This window comes from Anastrepha ludens, chromosome 4, assembly GCF_028408465.1.
Source record: "Anastrepha ludens isolate Willacy chromosome 4, idAnaLude1.1, whole genome shotgun sequence".
NCBI lineage: Eukaryota > Metazoa > Arthropoda > Insecta > Diptera > Tephritidae > Anastrepha > Anastrepha ludens.
In genome coordinates this window covers 26,915,510-26,941,036 of record NC_071500.1, presented here as the reverse complement: position 1 = coordinate 26,941,036, position 25,527 = coordinate 26,915,510, and the positions used below count along the sequence as shown (strand labels likewise).

Below are 25,527 nucleotides of genomic sequence, written 5' to 3'. Positions count from 1 at the left end.
ATCAATTGGCCGCCTCGGAGCTGTGATTTTTTGTGGGGAGCCGTTAAGGACAAATGCTATGCGAACCGTCCAGAGACGATTGATGCTTTAAAACACGAAATCGAAGTTGCCATTCATGAAATTGGAGCCCAAACAATCGAAAATGTGCTTAAAAATTGGGTTGATCGAATGGCCTACTGTAAAGCCAGTCGTGGCAGTCATTTGAACGATATTATTTTTTATTCATAAATAACAATATTCAATCTTCAAAATAAAAAAAGGTTAAAAAAATATTGATTAGTTCCTTTTTCATAGCCGATTCAAAAAGCAAATTTTACATGGCCCATCCTATATTTAATTCATTCTAAACCATTTTATTGATTCTGTTAATTTCGAAAAAATTGTGACATTAGAAAGTTTAGTTTCAATTCGATGTTTATTGAAGTGCTGCGGGATACACAATATTTCTTGTTTTTCCATCTGGTACGTAGACGAATAAACCAGAAGGTTTTCCGACACCTGAGCAAGCCACATAGAGCTGTCCATGTGAGAAGCATGGAATATCCAAATGTAATCCACACACTTGTAACGATTGTCCTTGTGCTTTGTTAATATTCATTGCGAAAGCGAATCGCACCGGGAACCGTAAACGTCTGAATTCGAATGGCATATCTGTCGGGATCATTGGGATACGTGGCAACAGATTGTCTTCACCTTTGAATTTTCCAGTCAAAATTGTTGTCTCGATAACATTGTTTATCATTTTCTTGACTAAGAGACTGGTTCCGTTGCAAAGTCGTGGTGGATTTATGTTTCGAAGAAGAATGATGGGTACGCCAATATTCAATGTAAGATCGTGCGGCGGCATGCCTGGCAAATCAAGCGAATTCAAGAATTCAGTTGGATAGTTGACAATCTCGTCTTGATGCTCCACAGTATCGATGGACTTATATGTTGTCGTTTCACTGGGTATTCCATGCTGAATGGTGAAGTTGATGGTATTGACATCGATGTTCTTCGCTGTTAATAGAGCACGCGTACTGAGCAACTGATGGTTTTTGTAGTTTTATGCAATGTTTGGGAAAACTTTTTGCACCAATTCGTCGATGCTTTCTGTGATCTTACAGATGTTTGCTGGCAGGGTGATACATTGTGTAGATTCATCAATTTCCATTCGCCCACTTCCATATCCCGTTGTAGTTGTACACGCATGTTAGCTTTCAAAGTCAATTTCTGTAAATGACGCTATAGAACTGATGATTTAAGACATGCATTAAGTTCATCAGCGGGTGTTAAACGTGGTATAATGGGCAGTGTTTGTCGAAAATCACCAGACAATAAAAGAAGTGCGCCATCGAAGATCCGTCTGTTTCCTCTCAAATCTCGCAGTGTACGATCAAGCGCTTCCATCTATGAACATGTCTCATTCGTTTCCTCTGTGTAAAAAAACATGGTCATACTAATTTTTATGACAATGGGTCGAACGGGGCAGAAGTTGCTACTCTGCAGCGCGACCTGGTGGCGAGTGGCATCAATGAGCATATTCTACAAACCTTCTCCGTGGAAAAATACATATGTATACCAATTTTTATAATAATCGGGCCAGTAGTTTTTGAGATCATCGATGACATACAGACAAACATTGAATTTTATGTTATATATATTATAAAGATTTTATAAAAAAAGTTTAAACTTAGAGTTAAAAATATTTAAAACTTCGTCGCTCATTCGTCGCGCTTTTATCATTTCGAACGCGCGTGTATGTACGTTAGGTTACTGAGAAAAGACTTAAATTTAACTTTAGTAATTCAAAGTTGTGAAGTTAATAATAATTCACACACACAATCGGTCAATAAAGCGCACTTTACTGGTTTGTTAAGAAAACCCTCCCCTAGGATATTCAAACCGCACTATATGAATAGTGGCCCTCGTATTTACTAGTCGACATTGTTATTATTTTATATCTCTGCAGTATGTTGCCAATGTTACAGAATATTTTATTGCTTTTTTCGGCAGTATGGTGCTTCCGTTATTCTCTGCTTTGTCGAAATTGCTGCTGATAAATATTTAATATTTTTATTTACTTTACAAGTATGCCACGAGCCCGGTGCAATTTGTTGTTGAAGCAGCGTCATATTTGCATAAAAATATATGTATATATTCATTCTATAGCATTACATCTCTACAAACATTTTATATGCTTACGTATAGGGTGGTCCTACTTGCATTTAGAATTTATTATATAAATGGGAAACCACGTGAATATTGTCGAAGATTTTTTTTTGATATGGAAAAAGTAAGTCTTACCATTAAATATGGAACACGTGGAACTGCATTCAAGCACATTCCATGAACCCAATTGTTCTCTAAATTTCCGCCCTTCTTTTCACCAATGGTAATTACGATTTTATGTTTTAATTCTTGAATTGTCTCTGGCTGGTTAGTGTAGCTTTTTTCTTAACGGCGCCACATAAAAAATAGTCGAATGGAGTCAAAACCGCTTGGATTAAATGTAACGCTTCGACTAATTATTCGGCTGTGTGTTTTGCAGCGCCGTCCTGTTGAAACGTTCATGTTATCTTGCTCAATTTGGAGAAACAAAAATCGGTTAACATGAAGCTGTAATGCGCGCCATTGACTGTAACAGCGGCTGTCTGCACGCTTTAAAAAAAAAAAAATTTATAAAAAAATGAAATGTTCTATGCTGCCAAGCGAGCAAAATCTGTACCAAACTGTTACTGCTTGTGAATGCATCGGGTTTTCTGTGAAGATGCAGAGATTTTCCCAAGTGCAACCCTTCTGCCGATGTGAAAATGAGCTTCATCTGAAAAACGATTATTCTTTAAAAGCTCTTGAACCCAGCTTTATTCAGCTAAACTAAAACCTGAATTTCCGATACATCACGGATGCCATTTTAGCTGTCCAAGTCAAAGAAATCCATAGTTCAAGTTTCAAAGTAAATGAATGAAACGCCAATCGGAGTCAGTTCTACAGGAATCTTGAGTTAGATCAGCGATTATGCATGCAATTTACATAAAGAGCGATGGTCCCATCTAGAACGCTGCAGAACTGCAAAGGATTTTTTGACAAGCCCAAACAGAAAACTGTCGAACATTCTTCTAAGACTTGGAAAAAAGGTGTGCGGTTTATGTTTTTCATTTGGTAAGGAGGTTGAAATCAAAATGTCAGAAACATTATCATAGGTGCCGTCACACCAATGGTATGCCCCACATACCACTCCCAACGTCCCCACTAACACTATAACATTCCTCCTCTTTGTCTGATTTCCTGGAACTGGAGCTGCGTCTATCTGTATTGACACAACAGGCTTGTGCGTCCGGGTTCCGCTCTTGTGGGCATATGGAGACTTGGTAATTCTTGAGGACCCGATTTGTCCGTCTAGCTTAGAGGAGCCGGAGCACTGAGCATTTTCTCTGTGAGTATCCTGCTTTAGCTAGTGTAAAGTTGCGAATTTTGGGTTCCGATGTCTTGAGAATGAATACAATTTGTTCTCTCAAACTGGGGGATATTTTCAGATTTGACAAAGAATCTGCATAATTTTCACAGGACTAGCTATATCTGTCTCTATTCTATCATATCTCTTTCTCTCTCTCTCTCTTTTCTCCTCCCCTTCTTGACTATCAGGCCTTTTACTTTCCAGAGCTTCGAATACAATGAGCCTTTCAGCCTGATCGGCGTTACACTTCTCTCGGTGCTCTTTGGCTCGCCTTTTGCAAATTTCAATTTCATTTCAAGTTTAAAACACTAAATGGTCCACCCTGTAATATTTGCTATGAGTGTCATCGCCCTCTCATCAACAAGAATGCAAACTATACAGAGTATTCACTTATTTTTATTTTTATTTGTTGGAGGAAGTTTGAAAAACTCGAACTCAGCTGCTTCTGAAATGTGTGACATTGATTTATGATTATTCCCAATTTATTTATCACTTGAGCAATTTTTTCGTTGCTATCTTTGCAACTGCTTTGAATGCATATTTTACGAGTTTTGCAACTACAACAAATTGCAATGTAAACTGTGCATATAAAATTGGTATTAAGCACCTGCAGAATGTGTAAGTTTTGCATTACTGGAGTGTCTGCATTTGATTTGCAATTTTCAACAAAAAAAAAATAGTGAAATATGATTTTTGATAGACAAAACAGTCTCATGCTGATTACATAACCAGATAATTACTTTACTTTTATTGAATTTAATTTTGCCTGATTTTAGGGTCTCGCTTTTCTATTTTGCTTATAAAAATACTAAAAAGTTTCCGCTAAAATAAATTCATTTTCTGCTTCTCCTCGTGCGCCACCTTGACTATGCCTTTTTATATGTATTTATGTATGTTTGCACCGGCACTGCTTGTGGCAAAATTCATGCCACAAACTAATTTGAAAAGTTTCAACAAGTTTTGTTCATATTTGCTATTCCACTCGCCACTAGCGCGAATTCATCTTCAACAAAACGTTTTGCAGCACCGCAGGAGAAGCCTTGCTAGAATTGTAGTAGTTGGGCTTCTGTGCGAGTAGTAACCGCCCAGTGAGAAAGTCAGTTTCGTGGCGTCACTGTAAAATTAAGCACGAAATTTCACTTAAATCTATTTAATCCTGTACTCTCTCTTAGATACTTGCTTCATTTCCTTGTGTAACTTAATGTTCCGAGTCCGAAAAAGGATATAGGTTCTTATACATTACTAGACTTGGTCAAATGTGCTAAGGCTAATATGTAATTCGCAGTGGGTTTTTAATAAATGTCGTTGTACGTTCAACGTTTGTGAGATCTTTTTATGCCTGTAATTGAGCTTTTCCACGAATCGGAAGTATATCCTTTGGTTCCACCGCTACTATAGGATGATGTTTCAAACAGTTTAACGACTATTGATTACATTTGGAGGGTATGAAATGACACTTTCATGACAAAAATATGCTCGGAGGATTGCCATTGCCTGCCGAACCTCGACCGCTATTGGAAAATACTTTTTCTAACATTTCGTGTTTCATGCTAGGAGTTTCGAACCTGGGTAGTCACCCACCAATCCATTCAGCTACAGCACATTCATAAATTTCAATGTAAAGAAATAAATTTTCACCCCACCACCTTACTGCGGATCTACATAAATATAAAACTTGAATAAAACATTCGAAAATAGGCAAGTGAAAATGAAGTTCGCTGCTTCTTAGAAATTAAAAGTTTCGAAGTGTCTTACGCTCAATACGCCTTATTTGGTTATCTCAGTATCAGAAGCTTACTTAAGGCATTGAACGACTCCATGGAAACAAAAATTCAGTCAGCATGCTCCGATAACGCTCGTCATTCACCGTAACTGCTTCTTTCTCATTTCGTAAGAAATATGGTTCGATGATGCCACCAGTGTTTTATGAACTTTGCCAACAGATTATTTATTTTTGTTGAGTAAATCTCCATAATTTGGACGTATTCTTCATAATGACTTGTTAAACCTAAATAAACAGAAACGTCAGTCGATTTAACCTTTCTAAGCTTTCAAACCATAGTTATCCATATTGATAGTTCTCATGCAGCTAGAAAAGCACCCGATAAAACTACGGACAAATTTTTCTACAACTACAGGCCACAAAAAAACTATAACACCTAATATTTTGACCAATTTTGAATATTTTTCTTCTTTTTTTTTAATGCCCATTATTTTTTTTAGAATGGGACACACTCAGGCTTTGTGATGCCGCGTATGAACTTTTCGATATCTCTCCTAAATCCAGTGTTTACTTTTCGAAAATTTTAAAAGATCTCTCATTTCTACAATACTGAGATCTTCCAATCCATTTAAAAATTGTCTACCTGAAATGGTAAGTCTTAGTCTATATAGAGTAGGACAATGACACAGTCGGTGCGAGATCCTCTCTTCATCATCGAAACAGCTTCTGCATAAGTCATGTCTTTCCACGCCCATCCTCTAGGCGTGTCTGCCTATTAGGCAGTACCCCATTTTGACAGAAATCAGTGCGCTAAAACTATGCTTATTTTGGCTTAACAGAGATTCTATGCGTTTAGCATTGAGAATCGGCCAAAATTGTCAAGCGATTCTGTGGTTTCATTACGCCATCTCTTATTAGCTGCTCTTACAGTTTCCTCAAAAATAAGTACCTTAGAAGTCTGTACATAAAGGTATGCCAATGTCATTGCCTGTGTACTCAGTATAGAGCCATATAGTCCAAATTTGAACTTTATACTAAAATTAGAAAAATTTCACAAAATTGTCTATGGGTTTTTATTAGAATTTTAAGACGAAATGATTCATAATTTTTTAAATTTTATAATAAAGTGCAAGTTTGAAGTTGTTAAAAAAGCCTTTGAATTTTTATAACATTTTCTCTTGACGGTGTTAGGCATTTTCTTCATATAAAAAAATTGTATGCGTTTTTTTAAATTTTTTTTTTAATATTATTTATTATCATTATTCTTGACTTTATTTGGAAACTCATTTAATTGGTAATTGGCCACTGGCTTCGATATTTCAACGACTTTCTGGGATATTATATGAACGACGCACTACCCTCGGATCGCAAAGGTGTAGATTGGTGCTAAGTACAGTGAATATCTTGAGTGGCCGGCACAAAGTCCAGGCCTAAACTCTACAGAAACTCTGTATGGCATTATAAAAATAGCAGTTGCAACGAAAACCAGGTTCCGTTATAGTAAATTCTTAGGCACGAATGGAATGAAATCACTCCTCATCATTGTGAGGTTCGAGTCGTTCAGTTGCACGAACAAAAGATGTGCAGTGGTAAAGCATCATAAAGCGTTTCTAGTAAAATATTATTTATACAAAAAATATGTTTTATGTATTTAGTTAGGGATTTGTTGAAAAGTAGGTAACTTATTTTTAATACATTATTATATGTAGATTTCCTGAAGTTGCAAGCATTGGTTGGAAGGAGGTTGGAAAAGGAAATATTACAATTGATTAAAACTAATTTATTAATATACTTTTGTACTTTAATAGTAACTTTAAAAATGTTTCAATGCGTTGAATAAAAAAAGCTATTCTTTTAATTTAATATATTTCTTCTTACATTTTTGACGTTATATAATTGGATTTAGCCAGCTGCACGTGTGTCGTTATCAAGATCTCAATCGTCGTTATTTTGCTCAATCGACGTTATCTTGCTCATTCGTCGTTACCTTGCTCATGCGTCGTTACCTTGCTTTAACTGCAAGCGAAAGCGCGGAACGAACGACCAAGAGCACAACCGACCCCCGCATTCGGCAACATTCGACATCTGGCGCTCTCCTACTTAAGTGAGCATACATAAATATGCGCATATATATATAAGTTCACATACTTGTATTTGCTTATGCCTTCTTCCTGTGTGCATGGTAATGAACCATTTCTCTGTTGAGAATAGGACGATGATAGAAAAAGTAGGAAATGAAAGGGAGTGTTTCGAGTGTAAAGTGTCTTGGAAAAGGCAAATCGATGATGGTGCCTCTTAGTGTTGTTGACTTATTAACGTCTGATGCACAATCGAACATATCTTTCATGAATTTGATAAATGTTTCGTCATTTTTCACGTTTGTGTAAATGTAACTTGACCTATTCCATTGCAATTCCATTTACCTCCTCCTCTCTATCCATACAAAATATCTATCAAACAAATAAAATTAAAATTTTGTTTTGAAAATTGCAACCATCACATCGGTATTTTCTTATGACGTTATCACATTAATCTATCGTCAGTAAAGCGACTTTACAGACAACCTTTCACCTTTTTAAGAAATAACTTAATTATAAGAGCACAAGTGTAGCTGCCTTGTGTTTGTTTTTAAAATGCTCCTTTGTTGCAGAAAATTTCATTTTCTTTCCCAAATTATTAATTGTCATTCAATTCCCTTTGGACCGTTTTTACCCTACTCTCTAAATTTATAAATTTTGATAAGCCAACTAAACGTGAATTGTGCATATCCTCATGTATAAATATATAAAACAATTAAATAAGAAAAGTATTTCTGTATGTTCTCTGTTTGACCACCAGAAGCCATCAAAACTAATTAAGCAAACAAACAGCTAGCAAAGCGCCGAAAAAATAGAAAATTTCACAGAGCAGCCCAAAAGTAGTCATAGCAAATAGCAAGCCATAAATATTTTTATTTGTATGAATGTCAGTTTGCAACCTCAAAATATATATGCTTCCTTCGTCAGTGTAAAATCTCTATGAAATTTATATTACCTCTCTGCACCGAGAACCAGTGCGCGAACTGTGTTGCAGCCTCGATAATTGTATAAGGAAATACCCTGCAGGGAAAAATACTAGTTGTGTATTAGAATACTACCAGTGCACTCTTCTGCAGCTCAACCAGTTGGTGTTTCACCTTTTTCTTATTTTAGCGAATAGTGTTTTTAAGACGCCGCCCAGGCATCAGCGAGTTGTAAGTTAAAATATCAGTTCATACTGTCATAAAAAAATTCTAGTGCAATATGTTTTTAAAATAATGAGTTTTAGACTAGTTAAAATATAATACAATAATAAATAAAATCAAAATCATTTTGCATTTTATTAGTCCATAAAATTTAAAGAGAAAAAAATTTAATTTGTTTTATTTTACTTTTATTTTAAAATTTGAATGAATGTTTTAAAAGTGATATTGCGTATTTTTGTTATCGCTTTCATAGTCATTAGAAGTTTTTAATTTGTGGTGTGGTTGAACATACTCAGATATCAGATATATAAATTTAGGTTTTTCAATGTCAAAGTCTTTCAGCGGAACGTAGCCCAAGAAATCAAGAGATCCAAAGAAATGCCATTTTTTGTTATTGGGAATGGGAATAAGTTTCCGTCCTTTCTTAGCCAAAGTTACGAATTATCTAAACAATTAAATAATACATGAGATTATGTGAAGCATATGCCTTTGGAAGCTACAAATTTACTCCACCTTTCCGATTTAGCAGCGTATGGCCTGGCAGAAAAATCAGTTTGTCATGTCTACCGTCCCATTCCGGCCGCTTTTCTTTGAGAGCTCGATTCAAACGCATTGGCTGCAGTCGGTAAAGATCGCCAGTGATGTTTTCAGATGGCTTATGGAGTTCATAATAGATAACACCCTTCTGATCCCACCAGATGCACAACATAACCTTTGAAGCATGAACATTTTTTTTCGCTGTCGATGGACCTGGTTCACCTGACAGCCTCTAACTTTTCGACGCTAAGGGTTATCATAATAATATAGTTCTAGACACATTTTTCATCGCCAGTGACGATGCGATGCAGAAAACCTTTTCTTTTCTGCCGTTCAAGAAGCATCTCACACGTCACCAAACGAACAAACAAACTGGCTCAATGAATGGATCAAGTCAAAAGAACTCGAATTTTTCGTCAGACGAATCGGTACGCTGCCTGAAAGATGGAGTAAGGTTGTAGCTTCCAATGGCACATACTTCACAGAGTCTCATGTATTATTAAATTCTTAAATTAATAATTCGTAACTTTGGCTAAGAAAGGACGAAACTTATTCCCAGACCCAATAAAATATTGAAAACAGTTTAAAAGCGGACAAATTATTATCCGACGAGAACGATGAGTATAAAGACTCCATGAAAGTATTACGAGTATTTTTTTTATTTTTGTCGAAAAGTACTTACGTTTAACTCTACTATCCTTTTTTTAAAATAATGAATCACTCGCACTTGAATTCTGCTTTTCCACCCACTCGCACAAAAGTGGGATTATTTCGAAATTACATAAAATCATAGAAAATGTTTTTTATGTTTTATTATCCCAAAATATATATTTGGTGGAATAAAAGAGTTTGAATAATTTTTAGAATACTTAAATTGGAAATAAAATTGAATCATAACTACAACACCCTATATGGGTTCATACGCGTTAAAGGGTAAAATGAAAAATAAGCAAAGTTTGAAAACTTTGTAATATGTCGCGCTGCTATTAATGTGAACACAGGTGTACATGGGTACAAATATATGAATGCACGTATGTATATATGTATGTATGTATGTGTCTTAAAGCACATAAATTAAAAAGTAATTAGCGCAGTCAAATAAAAGTGAGCGAAAACCAGAGAAAATAGAAAGGTCAGCACTGAATTGAGCTATCTCCTACGCCACGAGTGGAGGGATATGTGAATGGATGTAATGATGTAAAACCAGCACTCCACGGTGTTGGACGCGGGCGTTGGTTGGCCATTACACGGCCACAGCAGGCGTCGGATTGGCTGGTGATATGTTTGTAAATAATGCACTATGTGCACTTGAGTTCGCCTGCGGCTGTTGCTCAGTTCAATGCGCTTCAATTTACCTCACCGGCAGTGGTGTGAAGCAATTTGTGTGCGTGCATTCTTACATATACACTGCCATTTATTTGAACGTATACGTATGTGTGTATATGTATATATGTATAACCATTAATATGCGGCGCTTGCAGTCGATTTGCAACATTTCATGGTACTTAGTTTGTATTACGCAAAAGTTCTTCAGGTTACTGGGTGACCCAGTGGCAACAGCAGCAGTTGCAGCGATGGTTAGGTATATATAGTACACTCTTGTATATATAATTATGGCACTTTATCTTTTTACGATAATTGTTATATTTCTTATGCTACGTTTTTCGTAAAATTTTTATTAAGCCATATTTCATTGTATAACGAGAAGCTGATAAATCAAAGCTCGACACTTTGTACGAAATTCACCAAAATTTAATAAAGTTCAAAAAATGTACTTCAAATCAATGAGGTTCAAAATTTCAAACTTTTTAATCAGAATTTAAAGTAAAATTTCAAGTATGCTGGTATTTTTACTGGAACCACATGCGGATGATGCCGACCTTTTTTATTTTCTTTTTTTTCCACAGTAAATTTCTACAAATTGGAAACGGTAAATCCGATAAATCAAAATGTCACACTTTTTTTTACCAGAATTTAGCAAAATTCAAACATTTTTCATCAACATTTTGTGTTAGAATTTGCAGTACAGTTTCAAGTATGCAATTCTATATCCCATTCAATTGTAAGGGTCGTTAAGGTTCAAGGGCCGGTGTTGATTTTGAATAAAATACATTTTTTTTTAGGAAATTATTGTCATTTCTCTTTATTATGATAATATTGGTATGGCTCAATTACGTATGGAAGAAAATGTCGGCCAAATGGCCGCCGCGGCTTCGGCGGCACACCTCCATCCGATGGTCCAAATTTTCGATGACGCTGAGGTATGATTGAGGTTCTATGCCGTTAATGTGCCGAATTATCTCATCCTTTCGCTCTTTAATTGTTGCTGGCTTATCGACGTACACCTTTTCTTTCAAATAACCCCAAAGAAACAAGTCCAACGGCGTCAAATCGCATGATCTTGGCGGCCAATTGACATCTCCGCGCCGTGAGATTATTCGGCCATCACATTTTTCGCAGTCACTCTTTGTGGGTGCATTGGTTTTTCGGCAATCACTCTTGGATTATCATTCGCCCAAATGCGGAAATTCTGCTTATTGACGAATCCTCTGAGGTGAAAATGTGCCTCATCACTGAAGATGATTTTCTTCACGAATTGCGCGATATGCATTTTGATTTGAATGCCCGTTTTCACAATAAGCCTGAATAACTTTAACGCGTTGCTCGATTGTGTATCTTTCCATGGTTCAAATTGAGTTAGTCTGAAATTGAAAAATGTGAAATGAAGTGCAGAGAAAGACTTGACGTTTAGGCGTGTTTCACATTCAACATCGGCCCTTAAAATTTAACCACCCTTTAGTATAATAAACTTAAAGTCTGAAATCGCTTAAAAATCACGTAGATTTTTATTGCGTGCGATGTTGACAATTTTCTTCCCATATAAAGCACACGCCAGGAAGTATTTTATATGCTTCAAAAATGGGATTAATTTTTAACGTTTTTTTTATGGTACTTTCTTCCCTATGAAGCACATTTTCTCTATAGAGGAAAAGTTTAACACCGTATGCAAAAAAAATTGTTCTACATCAATTGAGGGAACAAAATATGTGAGTAAATAATTTTTTTTAAATTTTTAGAAATGAAAAACGAAATAGAAAGGCGAAAATTTCGTATTCAAACTAACGAATTAAATAAAAAATTTAGTATTTATTTTTGATTGACGTATAACAGGTGTTATCCATCGCTATCGAGAGATAATTAACGATTTTTTATGGCCGGAATTGGATGAAATTGATCTGGACAACATTTATTTTCAACAAGACGACGCTACGTGCCACACAAGCAACGAAACCATTGATCTTTTACGGAAAAAGTTTCCGGATCGTGTTATCTCTCGAAGAGGTGATCACAATTCGCCACCGATATCTTGTAATTTAACACCTTGTGACTTTTTTCTTTGGGGCCACGTGAAAGAGAAGGTCTACGCCAAAAGCTCAGGGTCGATTCAAGACCTCAAAGATGGAATTTGTGAGGCTATCGAGGACATAGGACAGCCACACTGCAATTCGGTTGTGGAAAATTGCATGAGAAGGATATTGTCTTGTAAGCGTGGTCGTGGTGGTCATTTGCCTGATGTTATTTTGCACTATTAACGGCATATCTTCCTCTTTATAATGAAATAAACATCCGATCATTTATATTAAAAAATAGCATTTTTTTGTCCCTTATTGGAAAACCCTTTAGTCTTATTGATTTTAGTCATAATGTGGCACTGCCTAATAGGTAGACACGCCCAAGGTATGGGTGTGCAAACACATGACTTCTGTAGAAGTTATCTAGATGAGGAGGAGGTCGAAGACACAATCTCGCACCTACAGTGCCATTGTGCTGCTCTATCCAGACGTAGGTTTACTATTCTAGTTAGACAATTTTTTAATGAATTGGAAGTTTTCAGTTCTGCAAAAATCAGAGATATTCGGACATTTCTGAAAAGCACACACGGGTTTTTGGAGAGAAAGAGACAAACTCCTTACGCGGCATTTCAATGGGCTATGAGCCTGAGTGTGTCCCACAGAACAACCGCTTCAACCTAACCTAAGCTAGAGTATTTATTATTTTGAACTTGATTTATATTTAAAGTTGCCAATAAACTTTGATATCTCAAAATGTAGTTTATCCAGGTGTTACATCTAAACTTTAGGTTGTCGTCATTTAATTAGTTATACGTCGTTCTTCAAAAGACGATCAGCTAGATTGGATCCACTTCGCAGACGAAATTGATTTGTTGTATTGATGTCAGGTTGTAGCTGCTAGGACCTCATCTCTTTCCATGCATGTATTTTTTTAGGTCTGAAAACAGATGGAAGTCGCTAGAGGCAAAATCTGATAAATAAAACTTTAATTAATGGATTGTAGTCATTGCCAAAATGCTCTTGTGACACGGTGGCACCGCGGCGGTGCATGAAAAAAATTTTTTTTCTTTTGCAAACTGGGTATATTTTCACGATTTTTTTCCTTCAGCTGTTCTAAAAAGTTATAATAATATTCAAAATTTATGGTTTTACCAGTTTGCAAGTAATTCATAAACAAAATTCCTTTCGCATCGCAAAAAAACTGATGCCAACACCCTCTTGGCCGCTTACCCGATTTCTCGACACGAACTCGTTTAGAAGCCAAAGAACCAGGTTCACACAAAACTTTAACCTCTTGTGTTGGTTTGGGATCATGGTGATAGACCCAGATGCCATTCATAGTGGAGAATCGATGCACAAAATCCATTTTATCCTTTCGAAAAAGCTCTAAATGTAGCTGATAAAGTCGCATGCGAATGTGTTTTTGTTTCATTCCTGTACACAGCTTTTTAAAACCCAATACTTCAGTCAAAACATTGCTTACGCTGCCCAATGAGATGCCTTCGGCTTTTGCTAAATCTCTTTCAGACACTCGACGATTTTCCAATACGATATCCTGAAAGTTTTCTACGATTTTTGGTGTTGTTGCTGTTTTTCGACGTCTTTGACGTGCATCATCTTCAAGGCTTGCACGAGCACGTTTAAATTCGGCAAACCATCTTTCTACTGTAGTATTTAGACACTTTCAACATTCGTTCACAAATTGCCTTTGCTTTTAAACCTTCCCAAATTAAGAATTCAGTCACTGAACGATACTTGATTGTTTCCATTGTAGAGAATACTGTGACATTTATTGAACAAAACCTAGTATACAAAGCAATTGCCAACACAAATTTAAATAATTTCGCAATTTTTCTAAAATATTTTTTCTGGATATAGGATAGAGATTTTCCACGCCGTTCAAACTTTGGCAGATGATGACGCCCAACTTGCTTAACCTCTCAAAAAGTCTAAGTTCTTAAATTGTTTAAACTTAAATTGCATTTAAATCAACACCACTTCATATTATATTAATGTTGTTGTTCTTGTAAATCTGCATTAAACAGAGTAAAATGTATGAATATGCAATGGTTATGAATATTCTGTTGCTTACTGTATGTACTGCACATACCTACATTTACGTACATATGGCACGACGGTGTATGTTTATGCGCTGACTCTAATACCACCTTTCACTTTGTTGTTAGCCTCGTTAGTTTGCTGACTGCATATTTTTAGGCGCTCCCGGTAGCGTCGCTTATGAACTTGCACGTATCCACATTTTTGCTCGTCCATTTACAGCGCAAAGGTGTGTACGCTAGGTGTGGCCTTTCTGTGGCTGTCGCTTTGTTTAAATAGGTTAGTGTGCAGATTTGCTGTCATGCATGTATGTGTATGTATGCCCATAAATATATGTATGTGTGTGTTGGTATATTTACATAGTCATATGAGTGCGACACGAATCTTTGTAATGTCCTAGACCAACTTTTGAACAGCTGTGCTCCAATTCAATGCTCCCAGTCGTGACGCCATTATTTTCATTCATTTTATTCAGTTTTTACTTGTAACCTTTTTTTTCGTTTGCTTTTTCAATTGTGGCATATAAAAATGAGGATGGATGTCGTTGTCGTCGGTGATGGCGATGGCGATGGCACAACATTTGCTTGGCTACTTTCGCTGACATCCTTTTGGCGCTGCGCCCTTCGTTATAGCAACTTGAATACATACAATTAGTTGAGCTTGTTAAGGCTATATGCATGAGTGAATGGTACAAGCACACGCTTGTCCAATTCAGGCTATGAGAAAAAATAGTGAAATATAAATTTACTTCAATTCAACAGTGCATTCCTTTTTTTTCTTTTCAAAATATACATACAAAAATGTATATCGCCCAACATGCCACACATACATATGTTTATCAATTACCGCGTCATGCTGCCTGCCACTCGCCCACTTGCTTTAGTTGAGCTCGAATGAAGTCAAGCATGCGGCACTAGGCAATCCTATCATCCGTTGTACTTCCGGACACTGGAAATGATGATTTCCATTGGCGGCACCCATTCAAACGGAAACGCATAGCTCGCCATTCTTCCGTGTTGCAATTTGCTTTATATACCCGCCAGCAGGAGTGGGTTGCGGCATCGCATTTGACTGGCATCCAAATTGATTCCTGGTATTTGTGTAGAGAGCACCACATTGCGCTGCACGTCCTGCCGTACGTCAAGTAGTCAGACTAGGTGATAGCCGATTTGTTTGTATACGGCAGTACTTTGATTGTGGCATCCATTGCATTTACGCTACGGGTGTAACGTATTCACTCTGGCGCGGCTATTAGGCTTCGTTATTCGCTGTCGTTGTTCTTAGAGTGCGACTGCATACCGCAAAATTTCACCGACTTACAACAATCTACGGCAGGATTTGTTGCGGTAAATGCATATAACATATGTATGTATGTATGTAAATTGCAGTTGTAGATGTGAAGGGTCTTCTGTTAGAGTTTTTAAAATTTAAAATGATGCTGTCTTACTGAAAATGTAAAGAAAATCTAAGGTAGACTTCTTAATTGAATATTAAATAATTACGTATTGTGTAGGTTGTCCGAATCGTGCTAAAAATTATTTAAAACCACACAAGCTATAATAGGAAATTTAAATGCTTTACAATATATACGTATGCAGGTTGCTATTGAAGTTTTTTGTGGTGGCAGTACAGTGTGAATTTTTCAAATGAGCTCGAATCAAGCGTTTCGGCTATTTTGGACATTAGCGTCGATTTTTCAGAAATTTTTTTTTTTTTGTGGGCTTGAAGACAAATTGAAAAGATTTTGAAATATTTTTTTTTAATTCTCATATTTATTCAATGTCGCATTTTTATAGAGTGAAATACCTGGAACTTTTTAACATTTTTCTAAATTTTAGGTTATATATATTTTAATGTTTTGCATGAAATATACTTAAGCAAAGCTTATAACTTAAATTTTTTTTGTATATTTTATTAAAAATAAAAAATACTTTCTTTTTAATTTTTTTAATAAAAATAAAAAAATACTTTCTTTTAAATTTTTTTTTATAAAACTAAAAAATACTTTTTTTATAAAAATAGTACAACTTTTTCCTAATTTTTTATAAAAATACAAAACATTTTTTTTTTTAATTTTTTCTTTTATAAAAAATATTTTGTTTTAATTTCTTTATTATAAAAATAAATATTTTTTTCAAATTTCTTTTTTTAATAAAAATCAAAAATACTTTTTCCTTTTTTTATAGAAATAAAAATCTTTTTTTTTTATTTTTTTCACAAAAATACAAAATATTTCTCTCTAATTTTTTCTATATATTTCCGAATTTAGCTTTTATAAACCTTAAAAAATATTTTTTTCCAATTTTTTTATAACAAAAACTATTTTCTTCAAATTGTTTTTAATAAAAATCAAAAATACAAATTTACTCGAATCAATTTGGTTAGTTTTTTCTATGCCGCCAATTTTCTTTTTTCTTTATATAACTAAAAATCTTCTTTTTTTTTTATAAAAATACAATATATTTCTCCCAAATTTTTCGTAATATTTTCCCGAATTTATTTATTATAAACCTAAACAATATTTTTTTCTAATTGTTTTTTATAAAAATAACTATTTTCTTCAATTTTTCTTTTAATAAAAATAATACTTTTTTCTTTTTTTTATAAAAATAAATATCGTTTTTTTTTATTTTTTTTTATAAAAATACAAAATATTTCTCCTTAATTTTTCCTAATATTTTTCCGAATTTATTTTTTATAAACCAAAAAAATATTTTTTTTAATGAAAAGCTTTTTAAAAAATATAAAATTTTTTGCAACTTTTTATGAAAACACAAAATATTTTTTTCCAATATTTTTCATTAAAAATAGTTCTTCGCAATTTGAAAAAATAAAAATATTTTTTATAAAAATTAAAACACATTTTTTCCTAATTTTACTTTTATAAAAAATAAAAACTATATTTTTGTAATTTTCTTTTATAAAAAGAATAAAAACGTATTTTGGTAATTTTTTTTATGAAAAATAAAAATATTTTTTTCTAAATAATAAAATATTTTTTTTTTGTACAAAAATTTTGTTTTTGTAAAATATATTTTGCTCAAATATTTTTTAAACATTGAAAAATATATTTATCTAATTTTAATTTTTTTTTCAATAGAAAATAAAAACTATTTTTTTAATTGTCTTTTTATAAAAAATAAAAACTTATTTTTTAATTTTTTTTTATAAAAATGAGAAATATTTTTTTTCTATTTTTTTTTAATAAAAATATTTATTTCAAAGTTTTTTTTAATAAAAAATTTTTTTTTTCTTATTTTTTGTTTACAAAAAATATTTGCTTTAAAATTTTTTATAAACAATGAAAAATATTTTTATCTAATTTTGTTTTTAATAAAAACTGAAAACTATTTTTTTAATTTTGTTTTTATACAAAAATAAACACATTTTGTTCTATTTAAAAAAATAAACCAGTTTTAATACAATATTTTATAAAAAGACAATTGAAAAAAAATGTTTTTTTTTTTATTGAAAAGGAAATTAGACAAAAATATTTTTCTTGTTTATAATTTATGTTTAAGCAGAATATTCTTTTACTTACAAAAAAAATTAGAAAATTTTTATTTAAAAATAAAAATATTTTTGTTTTTTTTTAATTTTTGGTTTTAATTTTTTTTCAATGAAAAATCATTTTTTTAATTGTCTTTTTATAAAAAATGAAAACTTTTTTTAATTTTTTTTTTTGTAATAAAAAATATTTGTTTATAATATAATTTCCATTCAAAAAAAAAAAACAGAAAATTATTTAAATTTTTTTTTTTTAAATATTTTAGCTAAAAATAAAACAACTTTTTTTCAAATGTTTTAAATGAAAAATAAAAATAAATTTTAATAAAAACATATTTATTTATTTAGCCTTCACCCGAGTTAGTAGCTCCCTACAATGACTCAGACTTCGCAGATTCATATACATATGACGGCGCTGTACTTTCTTTGTCCATCCCTTCGCACAGTAAGTTCTGGTCGCTTTGCATGACGCTTCGCAACTCACTCTGTTTTCAAACAGTTCTACCCATGATGCAAAGAATAATGAGATGGCGCCCATCGTGGTCCCGTTACTTTGCGCTCAGCGAATTTGACAACTAGTTACGTGATTTTAGCTCCAGTATGGCCAGATTACCATTTTCGTAACTTGATTTATGATTTTTTTTTTGTTATTTTTATTATTTTTATTATTTTGTGTCTCGGAGTTTTAGTTCTTTCTTCATGACATTTTTCTAGTTGTTCTAATTAAAATGTCATGTTTATAATTTTGTAAAATATGCATTTTTTAATAATTATTTAAATAATTCACTCAGTTTTATTTAGCTTTACTTTTTTTTAACATCTGGTGGCATTGCCCGCGAGTGCAGGTGTTGTTGGTGTTCTTCTGCTTTCGGCAGTCAAATCTCTCTCTCGCTACTGCAGTGTTGCCTAGCTTTGGATATAAAAACGCATTAAAATGCCCATTCAAAGAAAATAACCCAACAAATTTTTATTGAATCACTTAAAGAACTTTGTATGCGTGACAAATTGTCTTTAAAATGTGGGTTTTTTTAAATAAATATGTCATGCTTATGTACAATTTAATTTATGAGGTTTTTCTTAAACGAGACTCTTTTGTTAAGGGAACGGCTTTTTTGCTATATTTGAAGTTATGTAACTAGATAAGGTACTCTTTTTGTAAAAATGTCAGTATGGTTTCTTTAGTATTTTCTGGTAGTTTGTGGCTTATTTTTACAATGAATACAACTCTTAATGTCCTATGTCTCACTAAAGATTTATGACCGGAAGAAACAATTACACCTCTAAGGTTTTAATTCGCATTCAATAAATTCAAAGGCTTTTTAAAATGTGTAAAAAGGTTTTCAATCTTAAGAAGAGTTGGGAGCGGGGCAAATAATATTTTTGCATAACCTTAAATGGAGCCAAAAATTAAATTTGCACTTTCAAATTATCAAATTTTATAAGAGTAAAAAAATTTTCATTAGCACTAAAATCTTCTCAGAGATCTGGTCACATTGCCCATGATTGCGGTTATTGTTGATGTTTATGAATATTCGTTTCTTATTTGAAATGTGCGTTAATAAGAACAAACGGTAACAAACGTTTTAGTGAATATTTACGCAAAAATAAGATATTTCGTGAAAGTGTACTCGTATAAGTGAAAAATAAGAAAACATGAAATGTGCAGTGAAAAATTGTGCTAGTAAGAACCTCAATAAAGCGTGTGATATAAGCTTTTTTATATTATATTTCCAAAGGATGAGGCGCTCTGCAGTGGATGCATTTCTGCCGGCGAGGAAATGCCTTCAATCGAAAAACGAGCTTTATATGTATGAAGCATTTTACTAGTGATAACATTGAAGCATTCGGTAGCTTTAAATTAAACGCAAAAAGAAACAAACACGAAACTTCAAAATTTTCGCATTTTCGGTATAAAAAAGCACTAAATTTATTGCGAAGAGCAAATGGTTGGCAATACTGCACAACTCAGCAAACGTGACGACACGTACGCTCTGATGGGCGCAATCTTGTTTATATCATTCTTGGTTCTACCTAATTTTACAATTTGGGCGAATATATTGCCATCTCTGTTCCTCATATTCACTTAACGTCCTACGACCAGACCTTACTCAACAGTAGAGCCCTTCTCTTTCGCTCAACTGCAGTGCATTATGAAACACTAGCGACAACAGGTCGCCACAGAAAACCGTACGCTATTGTACAGTGGTCAAGTTAGCTCAATCTATGACACGGCCTTCCTGACAAATCACACGTCCTCGGGTGTTGGCTTTTTACTATAATGCTCCAACCAAAACGATAGAATTTAATTATCCACTACACATTTGGAACAGGTATTTTTATTTAATTCACTGCTTCACGGCTTACAAAATACACGTCTAATCAACTACAAGTCTCAAATATCTTCTTATTACTTTCATAACAATACTTTATCATATTGAGTTTAGTCTTCTTACCGAAAAGCTTTTTTTTTTGTTCTTTCTTTTTTTTTTTTTTTCATTAACAAAATGTTTTCAACTCCTTTACATTGTCAATATATTGTTGAACTTAACATTTGTGTAATTCCTTTTACACATTTTAAAACATATTTCAAAGCATTTGTGTAGTTCCTTTTACACATTGCCGTCTCGACCCCCGCCATAACACTTCTCTTCTGTTATGGTGCGGTCTTCATTTTCCCTCTTGGGCATCAGGCACTTCTTCAATCGTGCTGTCTTCATCTTCACCTAATTCTTTAGTTATATGATTATTTGGCAAAGCTCTTAAAAATTCATGAGAATATTTATACGTTCGGTTACTTGTTAGTGATTTTAGCAGATATCTATCTCCTTCTAATACTTCTATTACCTCAAACGGACCTTTAAATTTTGGGTCAAGCTTAGTTTGGTGACGTTCTTCATTCTTTAACAATACATGGTCACCTACTTTATGTTTCTTAATCTTTGCTTTGTTTCTATCAAATCTATGTTTTTCATATCGCGCATTATCATCCATATTTTGTTTAGCTTGTTTTCTCAAATTTTCTCTGTCTACCTTACCATCGTCTTCTTCATTTATCGGCAATAAGCCAAACGGTCTAGCTTCCTTACCAATTAGTAACTCTAATGGGCTAAACTTAGTCACTCGATTTGCCGTGCAATTCATTGCCAGTTGAACGTCAGCTAACGCATCCTGCCACGATCTCTGACTGGTTTCGACAGCGGTCAACATATTTTTGAGCGTACTCATCACCCGTTCGACCTGTCCATTTGCCCTACTCGCGCCGGTAGCGATCAAATGTAAATTAATTTTTTGAGACAAACAGAATTCGCGAAAGCCTGCACTCGCAAAACTGCGACCTTGGTCCGCTATTATCCGAGTGGGCAAGCCAAATAATGATACGATCGATTTAAGGGCTTTAATACAACTTTCAGTATCTATATTTAACGTATGGTAGAAAAAAACAAACTTCGTGTACGCATCTATTAAGACGATGACATATTCTTTCAGGTCATTTTTGCCGCTCATTTTACCAGTTATGTCAATATGTATTGTGTGCCATGGTATATCTATCTTGGGAATAGGATGCAACTCTGCCTGCACTTTTCCAACAGGCGGCTTTGATAATTTACACGTAATACAATTTTCTACAAATCTACGCACGTATTTGGACATGTTTTCGAACCAATAGTAACCATAAACCTTATCCAAAGTCTTTTCCCATCCCAGATGCATGATTGATTCGTGAACGTGATTTATAACTGCCCACCTAAAGGCTCTAGGAATTACCGGCAAACATTTAGTTTTACCGTTTCGTTGTATTTTTCTATGCAATATTCCTTTTCGCAGTTCATATGTTCTCAATAGATTTTCTGGCAATGCATTATTTCTCAATTTCGTTGCTATTTCCAGTATCTCAGAATCACGCTGTTGTTCCGAAACCAACCAATTGTCGGTTACCTCAGTTAAATTAATACGCATTTCAGGTATTTTATTCAGACCCTTATTTTTCTCAGGCACTGGATTCCGGGAAAGAAAATCAACGTGAGCCATTCGTTCGCCTTTTCTGTATTCCAAATCAAAATTAAATGATTGTAAAAACGCCCACCACCTATGCACTCTCGGCGTTAAATCCAATTTGGTACGACTAGCTTTCAAAGAGTTGCAGTCAGTGTATACAACAAATTCACGTCCCTGCAAATAATGACGAAAATGTTTGATAGCGTTAACAACTGCTAACGTCTCCAGTTCATACGAATGATATCTTGATTCGGCCGGAGACGTGCATTTGCTGTAATACTCTACAACATGGGGTTTATTGTCAATTTTATGAAGCAATATCGCTCCATAGCCAATCGAGCTAGCATCTGTATGCAACTCTATTGAGTACCGCGGATCAAATATGGTCAACACTGGCGCCTGGGTCAATACAGTTATTATTTTTGATCGTATCCGCTCATGCTCTGGTAACCAGACAAAATCTGAGTTTTTCTTTGATAAAAGGAGATACAAGGGCTTTAGCGTTTCCGAAAATTTTGGAACAAACTGCCGGAAGTAGGAAGCCAAACCTATAAATTGTCTTAATTGCGATACAGTTAAGGGAGGCGGCAATCCGATTAATGCTTGAATTTTACGTGCATTTGGCCTGATTTCTCCGTTTCTTATTTCAAACCCGAGATACTCTATACTAATTTTGAGAAAGGAACATTTAGTGATGTTGAATGAAAATCCCGCCTTACTTAATGTTTCTAGCACTGTCCGCAACCGATCTAACGCTTCTTCCTTGGTTTCAGCTATCACCAATACATCATCGACATAAACGATTGCATAGGTGTGCGCTAAACCTCCTAACGCTTTTATTATAGCCCGCTGAAACACAGAAGGTGCATTTTTCAAACCAAAGGGCATGGTCAAAAACTCGTACTGGCCTTCAGGCGTTACGAAAGCAGTTCGCTCGATTGAATTTGCGTGTACGGGAATCTGGTAGAAGCCACTTGCCATATCTATACACGAAAAATATCTAGCACCGCGAAGCCTGGCAATCTGGTCCGAAATAAGAGGCAACGGATACCTATCAGCAATTGTATTCTCATTCAATACACGATAATCTACGCAAAGACGATCGGTGCCATTTTTCTTTTTAACTAACATCATGGGGCTGGCGAACGGTGAGCAGCTTGGGCGAATAATATTTGAATTTAGTAACTCGTTAATTTTACGGCGCACGTGACCTTTCTCTTCCTCACTAAGCCTATAAGGGCGGCGTTGTACTGTCTTTTGTGGATCTATTAGTTTAATTTCCAACTGCCCTGTGGAAACTCGAGTCTTGGGAATTCCGTCAATAAACCAATCAGAGTAACGCTTTAGAATATTCGTCAAAGCCGTCTTATCAGACTCATTTAGATCGCTATCAAATTTTATAGCGTCTTCATAATCAACTAAACTTAAAATGTTCACTCTCTTTGTTTTATGAATTTTAAATTTATCAGCGTCTATTGTTACGCCGAATCCCTGACTAAGAATTTCACGACCAATCAACACATCATATTTCAGAAACTTATCCATAATTACATGCAACAAAATCTCAAAGCAATATTGTTCAACATTTATATTACATAAAACTTGCTGTGTACTACAAATTGAATCGTTATTTATACCGTTCAGTTTTACAATATTATTAATTCTCTTTCCTTTAAATTTACCAACAACACTTTCCTTGACCAAAGAACATTCGGCTCCTGAGTCGAAACAAAATGGAATAGACTCACCGGATAGAGTTATCATTCCTGATGGTGGTGCCACTGTGCAAATATCTACACGCTTCTCATAGCTTCTGTCGTTTCCACTCGATCGGCCTTTTGGACAAACGGATGCGAAATGGCCAATTTCTTCGCACTTAAAACACTTAACATTTGATCGCTCCTTCACTCCAGATGTACCGCTGCCGCTGTGACTCTTTCCTTTGCTCTGTCCTCTTTCCAAACGCTCACGACATTCTGCATATTTGTGGCCAATCTTTCCACAGTGGTTGCATTTCACCCGTGGCAGAAACTTGAACTTCTTACGTTCCGGACCCGTTGGGTACACATCGTCATCTGAATTACGCTTCGTAAAAGCGTGAGCTTGTAATTCTTGCTGTAGCTCATTACGAGTTTTCACATTATTAGTAAAAACCCAGCGTAACAGTTTCTTATCAACTTGCGCCATGTGAGCTAACGTTACAGATACAGCGATCTCTTCCAAATCTTTTGTTTTCCATTTTGACATAAGCAGCGTGACGATGCGGCTGCCATATTCTGCGAAGCCTTCTCCCATTTTTGGTCGACCGTTCAAAACGTTTAGTAGAGTAGCAGCAGACGTCTCAACTCCAACAAAGCGTTGAATAAACAGCTCCTTAAACTGAGTCCAAGTGATACCGGCAAAGCATATCTGTGAAAGCCATTGTGAAGCGCTGCCTTCTAGCGCCTTGCTTAATGCTATCACTAGGCCACTACCCTCGAGCACATTATCCGCAAAAATGAGATCAACTGTTGTACACCAAGCTGTGGCGTCCGCTCCAACACTATCGGGATTGAATTTTGGCAAGGTTACACGTGCTGCTTTTTCATCAGTTGCCGGTGCCCTTTGTGTCTGCAAGGTTTTGATTATTTCCAGGAGATTATGGTTTTGCAATTCCAACGCTGTTAAATATGAACCACCAGCATGATCTGTAGGCAAAGCAGATCCCACTTCTGATGACGGCGCTGTACTTTCTTTGTCCATCCCTTCGCACAGTAAGTTCTGGTCGCTTTGCATGACGCTTCGCAACTCACTCTGTTTTCAAACAGTTCTACCTAATTTTACAATTTGGGCGAATATATTGCCATCTCTGTTCCTCATATTCACTTAACGTCCTACGACCAGACCTTACTCAACAGTAGAGCCCTTCTCTTTCGCTCAACTGCAGTGCATTATGAAACACTAGCGACAACAGGTCGCCACCGAAAACCGTACGCTATTGTACAGTGGTCAAGTTAGCTCAATCTACGACACATATAATATTAAGAGCCCACAGCAAATTTCACATATTTTTTTATCTATTTATACATATTTGTACCTTTGTACACTATTTTTACTCGAACTACAAATAGAACTTTCCTTCGTTGTTTTTAATTTTTTGTAGTCCTTATTTTTTTATTTTTGTTTTATTATCATTTATCCCTGCAAGTGGTTTAAAAATGTCATTGCGCCCGAGTATTTCACAACCTTGCGGCTGTTTGTGACAGCAATTGTATGATAATTTTATTTCATTTTTTTCTTTTATAGTTTTTGCGTTTCCACAATAACTTTTCCTCACTAATCTCTTCATCCTGTTCTGCTTTACACTTTACAGACTGGCGTAGCACCGACAGCACCGGCCACCATGATCGCGTTCAGCGGCAATTGTCCGTTTCATCCGATAGCAAACTACTGGACGACGACATTCGAGAGGAGACGCGTGTTATTATGCGCCCGAAAAAGCCGCCCAGACCCAAATCGGAGGTTTTCCTTAACAAACAAGACCCGCATCCACGACGGAAACGGTTTAGTGCATTTGGCGTAAGTATCTTTTATTCATACATAGCGGCAAATAAAAATAAAAGCCAGTTGAAATGTGAGAAAATGCGAAAGGTAGGAACAATAATGACACTAATAGTGGCGGATAAGGTGGATAAGTTATTGCGAAAAACGAAAT

The 25,527-nt window shown here is 34.9% G+C and overlaps 1 protein-coding gene across 1 annotated transcript in view; it reads left to right on the top strand.

Annotated features, from left to right (window-relative positions):
* LOC128861189 (cyclin-dependent kinase 14) overlaps window positions 1–25,527 on the top strand; it is a 209,155-nt gene that overhangs the window by 94,359 nt on the left and 89,269 nt on the right. Inside the window, exon 4 of the mRNA XM_054099140.1 lies at window positions 25,186–25,391. Within this exon, the coding sequence (XP_053955115.1) occupies window positions 25,186–25,391 (206 nt within the window). The remainder of the gene's footprint in view (window positions 1–25,185; window positions 25,392–25,527) is intronic.